The sequence below is a fragment of the Condylura cristata genome, unplaced genomic scaffold (genome assembly GCF_000260355.1).
Source record: "Condylura cristata isolate star-nosed mole 26May11 unplaced genomic scaffold, ConCri1.0 scaffold00021, whole genome shotgun sequence".
Classification (NCBI taxonomy): domain Eukaryota; kingdom Metazoa; phylum Chordata; class Mammalia; order Eulipotyphla; family Talpidae; genus Condylura; species Condylura cristata.
Window position 1 is genome coordinate 1,703,386 of NW_004567122.1, and position 10,919 is coordinate 1,714,304.

At 47.8% G+C, this 10,919-nt stretch overlaps 1 protein-coding gene across 1 annotated transcript in view; it reads left to right on the forward strand.

Annotated features, from left to right (window-relative positions):
* The window catches only part of ARHGEF38 (Rho guanine nucleotide exchange factor (GEF) 38), a 78,249-nt gene that overhangs the window by 43,351 nt on the left and 23,979 nt on the right, over positions 1-10,919 (forward strand). Inside the window, exon 4 of the mRNA XM_004686597.1 lies at positions 6,399-6,546. Within this exon, the coding sequence (XP_004686654.1) occupies positions 6,399-6,546 (148 nt within the window). The remainder of the gene's footprint in view (positions 1-6,398; positions 6,547-10,919) is intronic.

Below are 10,919 nucleotides of genomic sequence, written 5' to 3' on the forward strand. Positions count from 1 at the left end.
CAGGGAGGGCCTGGAGCTCCTTTTTAATAGGATAACTAGTTGTGTCCCATAACTGGATTTTCCCATATTGATATTTGGAAAAATATTTAAAAATCATACGTAGACACAATTTGATGAGTTTTCTTTTGTTTAACATAAAAAATGGAATGTGAAGATGGCAAAAACAGAATTGAGATGCAAATACTTCAGTTCAAATATTTATACATTCCTCTCTCGCTAAGCAGAATTTTCTGAATGTATTAGGTACCTCTATGCTTATAGACTATTTTCCCAGTAAAAACATTACAGTTTACATCTTCAGGGTGAAATAATGTTAGTATTGGACTATAACCCATAGGAAAAATAAATATCAAGCCCACAGTGATATGAATAAGTGAAGATAAGGCAAAGATCTTCCTTATAACAGATTTCAATGACTAAATGTGAAAGGCAGGCAGAGAATAGAAGGCTCCCATTCAGAAGCACTGCAGTCATAATCACTGCAGGCAACACCCCACTTGTGGGAGCCAGAGTTGGTGGGTGCAATACCTTTCATAGTTGCCAGGTGTCTCCTGAGCCACTGATAATCAGAAAGGTAGACGTTCGCCTTTCAGTGAGAAGCCAGGCAGAGCTTAAGTGATCCAAGTCAATAAATGACAATCCAGGCAAGAAATGATCCCCCCTACTTCGTACCTTGAACCTTGTGACGCAGCAGCGTGTGGAGGCAGGACACCATGCCTGAGATGGTTCTGTCCAAGCTACAGGCAGTTCTATCCAAACCTGAGGAACCGTAAGACATGGACAGACAGACACAAATGAGGAGCACTCAACAAAATGACCAACTGACACTCTCCCTAATGTGGAGGTCATGAAAAATAAGGCAAGACTTATGAGGAACTTTTAAAGACCACAGAGACTAAATGCAGGTGGGAGCCAGGGTAGATTCTAGAACAGTAAGATCGTTAGTGTTGTTCTCCCAGGAAAGTGTGTAGTTTAAGCGACATGGCTGTGCGGAGTTTGTCTCTCCTCTCTGTAGCTTATGTAAGATGCAAACCTTGGGGAAACTAAGGTATATTTTCAGCTTTTACAAGGATGTAATTAGTTCATGATTTGCAGATTTAAGAATACTATGATTTACAGAGAAGATGTTCCCAAAGTCAAATTTACTAATCATATACTGCAACTCTGCGGGGAAATTTATGAAAAAGACTGAAATAGTTAAGACTATATTTGAAAAAGGTGTTGACAGTCATATTTAAGTTTTATGTCTTCTGTAGTTGGGCCAGTTTTGTGACTTACTCTGTTACCAAAAGAATGTGGCAAATTGATCCACTGTGACCTCCACTCTGCTCAGGGGGAGGGAAAGCTCAAAATACCCAGACAGTCCAGGGCTTGGATAGGGAAGTAGTGTCCTCCCTGGCCAGGTGGCCCCCGCTCACTGACTACAGACTATGACAAGTCCATCTACACACATGGACACACTGACTCAGACTACAGTCTGACTACAGACTATGACAAGCCCATCTACACACATGGACACAAACCCCCAGCTGAGCCCTGCCCCTGCTGACAGCCTTGTTTTAAGCCTTAAAGTTTGGGAGTGTTTTTTTGTTTTTTGTTTTGTTTTGTTTTCTGCAGCGCCAGCTGATGAATACAGGTTTGCAGAAAAGAGATTAGTCAGTTCAATCCAGATGATGAGGGAAAACTTGATCTGAGGGTGGATTTTTGAGTGTGGCCTTGAAGAATTTAGAAAGGTGGAAGTTGGAGCAAAAGCCTTTCTAAATGGCACATGGCATAGTGCCTCCAGCTGGAGAGTGGAGGAAGCTCTTCCTAAGGACAGCAGTTTACATGGCTGAGAATGGTGGGGCCACGCGTGGTAGCATCAGTAGACTTGACTGGCAATTTCCATCACTAAATCTTTCACCAAGTGGAGTTTACCTTTTATAAGATAAACTCACCTGGGGCTACATTCCCTGTTATCACAGAATGAGAAGTCCAGGCATCCCACTTCTTTGTCCTTATATGGCATGATTAAGCTGTCATGATCCACAGCACATGATCCATGTGCCAGAGAGGTGGCTTTCCTGATACTTAGATAAAGCTGTAGAGGAATTTTGCTCAATAATAACAGTGTGGTTATTAAGCGCAGAGATTTGTGTGTGTAGATCTGAGAGCTCTGGGAAGTGATCTGCGCTATCTTGACTTTAGTAGTCTGTCTAGTTAGGAAGTGGGTTCTGAATCTTTGGAGAGGTAGCTCTTGTTTTCTCTTCAATTGAGGAACATTCTGTAGTGAGATATCAGTGAGTAAAGGTGAAACAAATAAGATGTGCATGCGGAGTTAAATACCAGGTTGGCTGTCCAATTCTAGATGTGTGATCTTGGCCAAGTTATAAAATCTTATTGAAACCGGGCAAACTGAATCTAGAACTTTCCCTCTTAACTGTGTGACTTCCTGTTTTTATAATTCAGGTAGTTCTTGGGCTATCGGGTTATTATTCCATTGTATTCCCTTTCCAGTCTCACTAATTTCCCCTCCAAATGCCATTTTTCATGCGACTGATCTTTCTGAAACACACTGCCTAAAATGCATTGGTGCTCTCTATCCCCTCAGACCCAAGTTCGACTCCTTGGGGATATCCAGACCCTTTGCAGTCTGGTCCCTGCCGCCAGCACCATCTCTTGTAGGTCTTCCCTGCAGATGTGGACACGACCCCCTGCAGCTCTGGACCCACCTCATTCCCTGCATGTGTCTGTGCTTTCACACTCGCTCCTAAGCTCTCTTTCCAGGCCCTTAAGAGCACCTCAGGTTTGACTCTGCACTTTATAGCTCTGTCATCCCACTGTTCACATAGTTTAGTACCTGGGAGCGTGCCCTTCTCACTCCCTTACCAACCTATGGAAGATTCTAGAAAGAAGTGTTCTTCCTGTCCGCAGTACCTGTGCAAACTAGATGAATACTGATCATTTATTAAGCTGAATTCCTGAATGTCATTACATTATTGCCAGAAAAAGAGGAAGCGTAGACTCTAACTACTTCACTTCTTTTTATGTCATTTCCTAAACAAGATCTCAGACAAAGAGAGCTCTTAAATAACATTGGTTTAACCTGCTTTAAGTGTCCACAGGAGAAATTCATCTTGGACCAAGGTCAGAATTATGCAGAGGCCACCATGTTTTTTGGTGGGGTCCAGCTCAGGAACTGGGGGTACAGAAGAGAAACATGAGAGTATTTGCATTAGTGAAAGCAACAATTTTCAAAGTAGGAGCATTGATAATATGAATATAAGCCACATTTGGTAGTTTTTAAGCTGTTTGTAGATGAGATCACTGAGGGAAAACAAGGATGCCTTTTCCCCCTCCTTTGCATGGCAGCTGCTTTGGTGACGTCAATGCAGAAATTCTTGGATGATAGAAATTTTAAAAAGAAGCACACAGAAGTTATGTTTATTTTATAGGATTCTGGCACCTTTGTGACAGGTGGCCAGAGGTGAAATTTCCCCCACTGGTCTGGGCTCAGTCCCTGCTGCACTGCTCATCATCCGTTCAAACCTGCACACATGAGACAGAGCAGCTGTCCTTCGTCACTCAAGAAACGCAGCCCAGAGTTATGTTACCGTGGAAACAGAATCACTTTCTCCTGCAAGACACATCTCTTCATCTGTGCTATTATGAAGCCAATACATTAGTGGGGCTGGGAGGGAGATGGAACATTCTCCCATTCGTGTGGTGCTTGGCCTTTGGGCGCATGAGTGACTTCAGTTGGAGTGCTTAAGGAGCTTGTGGCTTCAATTATCATTAGAACCCAACAGAATTTTACTTGGAAAAGAGTAAAAATCATTTGATTCTGCAGTTAAAGGGAGAGCGACAAATTGTTTCCGACCAGACTGTTTCTAGTCAAGAAAATAAATGCGGGCATTGACAATGAGTAGTTTGACTTGTAAACTGCTCACCTTTGTCACTGGCGTTTGGCCTTTCTGATCTGACCCGACTGAGTTCACAGGGCTGACCTCATGCTCTGTCTTTCCTCTAGCTGCTTTCTGGTGGACACACGTGTTTATGCTTCCCTCTTGTTGGACGGTGTGTGTCCACACAGCCTGGGCTCTCGTAGGACGGCCTTCATGCCCTCCCCGCCAGGCCCTTCCTCCCGCTGGCAGCTGGCACTGAGACTGGAGGCCGCTTGCCTGATGCTTGTGCCTTAGTCATGATCCTGTTTTTCTCTCTCCTCCTGCGGCCCCTCTGTCCCTCCCTGTTGTGTGGCTGGGCTCACTGTGAACGTCACCGGCTCGGGGAAGTCCCAGGCCAGCACGGGACTTCCGCTTCCCTTCAGTTGCAAGGACACTGGCAGTCATGGGTTTCCTTCAAGATCAAAAATAAATCCAATTAAAAAGCAGTCGACACACAGTCTAAACACACTCACAGGGAAACCTCGCATAGTGAAAAGGCAAGACTGCTGGGTGTGAATCAGAAGAGAGTGTGATCTGTGCGAGTCCTGGCGTTCTCATCCTAGCGAGAGTAGAGCCCGCCAGAGTGGTGGCGTTTCACTGAGCAGCCAGTGCCAGGCATTTTTCACATCTGCCATTTAATTCTCAAAACATCCTGGGAGGTGCTGTTATTTCCACTGTACAGATTTTTTTTAAAGGTGATTCACAAACAGTGATTTCTGTATCTCTTTGCACCGTGTTCAGCCAAGCTAGGAGAGTGAGGTCTCTTCCAGCTGCCAGATGTGGGCCCACTGCCCAGTGGCACCGAAGCCAAACCACACCACCGGCTCTCAGGAAAAGAATTGGCTTAGTGCAAGGTCACAGGGTTGGCGGCCAGGCTCAGATGGTCTCCCGAGGAAGGGACTGTGGGCAGTGCTGACAGGTCCAGCAGCAAATAGGGGAAATGCAAGTGGGGGGAATCCAGGGTCTGATGGGCGATTTTCTGCTGACTCTTGTTGTCACACTGCTTTGGGTCCAGAATTGCCACAGACTGAAAATACCCTCTGCAAGTGGTACTTGGGTTGTCTGCCGTGGCATTTTTGGTGCAGGCTTTGAAAGGTCATGGCACAGACAGTGGACCCTCCTCTGGGCCTGTGCTCTGTACCACAATTTGTCAATTTAAAAGCTGGGGTTTTTCTTCTCATTTAAAATGAGGCAGCTTTATCCCATTTGTTTCCCCATCACAAGCCCACTGGCTGTTCTCCTGGTGGGACAGCAGAAAGCTGACCACCACAGTTCTACCACCTCCTGACAGAAGCATGGGAAAACCTTGTTTTTAACTTGATTTACCCATCCTTACTTTACAGGAATAAAAAAAAAAAGAATCCTCTTATCTCTGCATATGGAGGGAGTTAAGCAGTCTTGTGCAAGGCTTATGCAGGTTACAAAGGCGCCTCTGTTTCTGTAGAAGGAGGGACCGTGATGGGTCCAGATCAGTAGTAGGTCCATGTCGCTCCTAATCAACTCAGCTTCGGGCCATCAGCAATTCCAAAGCTGAGAGGTATGGAGAGCAGTCATCGCATCTCTCCTGTGTCTCCCCAACCACCCAAATGGCCGTGGATGCTTAGAGCACATCATGCAGTGGTGGACGGAGTGGTTACATCACACCTTCATGCAGCGCCCTCCGTGAAAGGCCCAACTGTATCATCGCAGTGAGTGCTTTTACAATTAGCCCGCATTGCTTTTGAAGACACAGCCATAATCCTGATTCCTGATGCCATCAAATTGATTGTTAAGAGGAATGCTAGCCATTTCTTTATATCATAACATGCAGAAAGCGTGTTATTTCTCTAAGTTCTGTTGCTTTCCTTTCAGAGAATCTCTGGTCATGTCAGTGGAATAAAAACCAATGAAGCAATGTACTTTATCCCATCCATACCTTTAGCAAATTAACAGCTGTTGTAGTTTTGAGTATTTACTGTGTGTGCCCTGTTCACAAAACTTTCTGCACATCACCTTTTTCATTTTACAGTGATCCTATGGGGCTGGAGCTTCTCCCAAGTTCACAGTTGAGGAAACAGGTTCAGAGGCATGTCAGGTAGCCTCTGAACAGGTAGCACAGCCTGGGCCGTGTCCCCACAGGCCAGCAGTGGCTAGGGCCTGCCACCAGCCACGGATTGTCACCTCTGAGAAAGCCAGCTTTCCTGCTCTGCTTGTCTCCCTGTTAATCTCTTCATGGCTTATTAGAGAAGGGAAAGAGCAAGTAGATGGGATGGAGATGAAGCGGGGTGAAGTCACTGGCTGTTTGCCCTTTCCAGGATAACCTGGGTTAAGGGGCCCACCCCATTTTTTCTCCCTCTAGCGTTTAGGACATCCTCTGAGATTCAGACCCCCATGCAACTTATTCATGCTGCTCTGCCTCACTGTCAAATTACGAGCTTGTGAAACACCAGCAGGGTCTCACCTGATGTCATTTTCCTTTTGTTTTGCATTTACCAGGGGAAGTCTTCTTGCGGATGAAAGGGCCGCTGGAAGACATTTATAAAATCTACTGCTATCACCACGACGAAGCCCATGGTGTGCTGGAGTCCTACGAAAAGGAAGAAGAACTGAAGCAGCATTTGAGCCACTGTATCCAGTCCTTAAAGTAAGGCCTTTCAAATGACGGTTGAGCCCACTCCCAGCTGCCTGGCAGGGAACATTTTAACTGGGGGCAGATGAAAGGCCTCACATAAATCCCGTGTTTGATGGGGCTTGCTGGGAGCTCCACTTTGCGTTCTCTTTATGAAAAGCTGACATGCCAGAAACCCTGATTGACTTTTCTTTTTTTTTTCCTTCACCTGCGAAGAGGACTAAAAATAACATGGGAGAAAATTCAGGGCTCTGCAGAACTAGAATAACGCAATATCAAAAAAAGAAATGGGAAAGACGAGCCCCCCACTTCAGGTGATCGCGCTTGCTGCTCCTGCAAGGTTCAAGCAGTCCATGAGGCTGCATGGGGCCCCTGGCCACAGTGGGGTGTCACCGAGTCAGGGCAAGCCCCGTGCCCCCTCCACACCTGGGGGCAGGGGGGGCTGGCGAAGACAAGGCCGGCCTGGTGGAGTTGGGGTGGTCCCAGGTGCCTACCTTCCTGGCTGGGGAGGGGGCTGCTACAGAGTAGTCATTTTTCTAGTCTAGCAGAAATGTCCATTCGCTTTAAGTCCAAATCTGGAAGAAAGCATGTGTAAAATCAAAACCCGCGCTGTTTCGGCATGTAGCGATAACTGCGTTTTGCATTTTCATCTGATCCTAAATGTGAGTGTACACGGGCGTGTTAGGGTGATTCTCTGTTTCATGGTGGCAGGATTGGTTTACTCAGGTGTTTGTGTTTCGTCAGTACAGAATCGCCCCCTCCTGATGCTGTTACCCCAGTGATCCCAACACCAGAGCGCCCAGGTCCACCACCACAGTCCCTGTGCTCCCTCCCCCGGGTGCTCGCCCCTTCCTGCCCCTCCCCCGTGAGGTCTCAGCTCTGCAGTCTGCTTTCAAGGATTAATCTTTGAGTCCGGCTTGATCTGACACTGTGTCTGGTTTCTGTCTATTCCATATACAAGTGACACCGTCTGGCATTTGTCTTTCTCCTTCTCACTTACTCAGCTTAGTAGTATCCCTCCCAGCTCCATCCTTGTGTTGCAAATAACATGCATTCATCTTTTCTGATTGCTGAGTTGCAGTCCATTGTGTAATATTCCGCTTCTCCTCGATGCACCTGTTTGTCTTGAGCACTTAGCTTGTTTCTGTAACCTGCTGATTGCAAGTAGTGCTGCAGTGAACACAGGAGAACAAGATGCCCCTTCGAGAAGGGCATTTGTGTTGGGATGACTCTTTTCCATGGCATTGGTATCTGCCGGTGACACTGCTTTCTACTGCATGAAACTTAGAACCAGAATCACTGCCCAAATCTTACCTAGGGCTTTTGCCGCAGTCTCTGATTTCTAAGAATTCTCTTGCATCTGGTGATCTCGCTGAGGCCAGGACCTAGCCCAATAGCAAGTGTTGCGGTGTGTGAATCAAGGCACACAGCCACTGCACCCTCAAGGCCGCCCCCTTCTAGGCTCTACGGAGGGGGCGGAAATCGAACCCTATTGTATACATGACACTGGAAGCTGAGTTCACGTGGAATCAGAGGCTGAAGGTAATACTGAGGAAATAGCCTTCCAGGCCTGGCCTGGGTCTGAAAGTGGATCTAAACTGAAGGATTTTTTAAAAGTAAACTTTATTGCCCTCTACTGGTCACTGAATTTCTGTTGAGTATAAGCCTTTTTTTTTTCATACCATGGAGAAGAATAAATTGACATAAACTGCAAACTGCAAGCATTTATTTAGAGCTTGGGCACCCCAGCCTTCCTTCTCGGTGCTGGACTGAGCCCCTGCCCTGACCACTGGGTCCCTCACAGGACCCAGCAGTCTCCAGGGCCACACGGTGAGATCCAGATCACCCTGCACCTCTAGTTTCACTTTAGGTCCCTGGTAGCAAAGCAACTGAGAGGAGCCTTAAAGCGTGAAGCTGTTTCCACCTTAATAAAGCCACGCTTTAGGAGCATAGGCTTCTAAATACAGAGTCCCCCTGCCGGGGAGAAATCACGATGCTGTCCCACCTTATGTCAGTGGCAGGGCTTGACGAGGAGGTGTCAGTCGTGAGGCCTTTCTTTTCCTTCTTCAGCTTGCAGAGAAAAAGAGGGCTGTTTGTCAGGGAGTGGACAGCTAGCTGCTTGAAATCCTGCCAAGCCCAGTGCAGGACTGGGGTCCGTACCCCAGGGTTGTCCTTAACACCTCACAGCTGGCTGGAGGCGGTGCTGTCTGTTTAAAGGAGGAGGAACAGTAATTTATTATTCATTCAGCTTTTGGCTCCTAAGAGAAAGAAATGGACCCTTCCAGAATATTCCATTGGGCAGTACAGCTCCTTCTCATGCCACTTGAGCAATGGCTAACGGCAGAAGTGATTTGGACATATCCTCAAGTCCCAATTACTGAAGATTACTTCCAGCCCCAGCGGCTTATTTGATTTTTCTGTGGAAGCCTGATGACAGCCCAAATCTTGCCTCGTCAGCACCATTCTGATTGGGAGAATCAGTTCAGGTACTGGAGGGCGCTAAAGCTTAGCGCAAAATCCTAAGGAAATGATATTGGCAGAACTATTTCTTAAGGGAAAGAAAATCACAATAAAACAGCTTAAGTTAGAGCTGTTTCCCCCCCAAAGTTGCCTTTCCATGAAAATAAAGTTAATGATGAATTGTACTGGTGTGCCTGGAAGCTGAGAATTATCGACATTACTATAATGCTGACCTCGATTGAGCTAAAGCTTTAATAAATTCTGAGAAGCAGGTTTTCCAAACAGGTTTATAGGCCGAAGAGAGGCTGGAACACCCCAGGGCTTGATTTCCCCGGCCAAGTAATCTGTCAGAGCTGTTACCTGGGCGTCTGCCTTTCCTCGGGGCGCTGGTGGAGCCTCAGTGGCAGCTGTCGATTCCCCCCAAACGTTGGAACATTAGTGCCAGGGGGTGCTGTCCCCACCGGGGAGGCTCCCGCCGCAGCAGCCAGAGCGTGTTTTAAAGGAGCCGAGGTGGGCTTCGTCCAGAATTAAAGGGCGTTGATTGAGGGTGCAATACACATATATTGAGAGGGCTAGATAATGTTGAAAATATTTAAAAATGTCTCTGTCCGCCCAAGTGCTCGCCTCCCGGGAGCACACCTTTAGTCAAGCAGGTAAACAAAGGCGACCGGAAAGTTCCACAGCCTGGCTCTGATTCCAGTCCTGCGCTAGAAGCTGCCGCTGCAGGATTCCAGAGCAGTTTCCAGAAGGCCGGCACAGGGACTTTCTGGTTCTGTAACAGGCTTGCGCTCCTCACCTTGGGCTCTTCTTAGAAGCCCGTTACCTTTCAAAAGCCGGAACGATGTTTATTTCCAGGAAATAATTTTGCATCTCTTAAAGTTTAGCCCGTGTGGCATGGTGTGTGAGTTGCCTTTGCCCGACCCACCGTGGGAGGGGGGTGATAAGTGCAGGTGACAAGTGCAGGTTCCTGTGCTTTGGCCTGGAACCCGCCCCACCCTCACACCCAAAAAGGCTCCGGTGCAGGGCTGGGGGCCGCAGCCCAGGAGTCTGCACTTCACGGGGCACCTGCCGGCCTGGGCACGCAGCCCGCTGAGCCCTGCCTTGGAGCCTGCGGCCTGCTCTGCCCGGGAGCACGAGGCTGCCCCGGCTACTTCCACCCTCGGCGGGGACCTCAGAGTGTGGACACTTTAAGGGAGAAAAGGGGAAAAGTGCGCCAGCGCACAGTGCCAGGTCTGCATCTTCAGCCTGCAGGCTGGAATCTGCGCGCCTTGGTGACTCGACCTGGGTGCTGGCAGAATCGCACTAGTACCCCCCAGATTGCTGCAGACACAGTCTTTCCTCAAGTGGTGGCTGTTGCTAAAGACCTAGTGACTTGGCCTCTTTAGGGTCAGTCAGTTGCTGCTGTGCATGTTGAGGCCACGAAGCGTAGCTGTGAATGCAGGTGGAGCATAGCCCTGCCTGCCTCCTCTCCCTGCTTTTCTAGCTGTAGATGCCACCGGAGCCCCGTCACTTCCAGAGACTCTCCAGAGCTGTTCCTTACAAACGTCTCCTAGCTTCATTCTAGTGTTGCAAGTCTGGCTACAGTTTTCCTCTTCCTACCCACAGTCCACACTCGCAAGGAGGAGAATGTATGACTTATCAGCCTCTGGAAGCTCTCATTTGTGCTCCGGCTCCTCCAGGCTCACACAGGCTGGAAGGAAAGGAACGACTTCAGTTTGCTCACTGTAGTTCATGCTGCTAGTATTATTCTAATGTTGCCCCCACCTTTAAATCCTTTTCAGCAATTCAGTTTGTTGTTACATGCCATTGTGTTCAAACAAAGACTGTAGAATCCTGCAGGAAGAGCTAGACTCTGTCGAATTATAATGAGCCCCTCAGGGTCCTGGTGTGGTGCTGGATGTTGTGTGACTTTATCCCATAAAATGGTG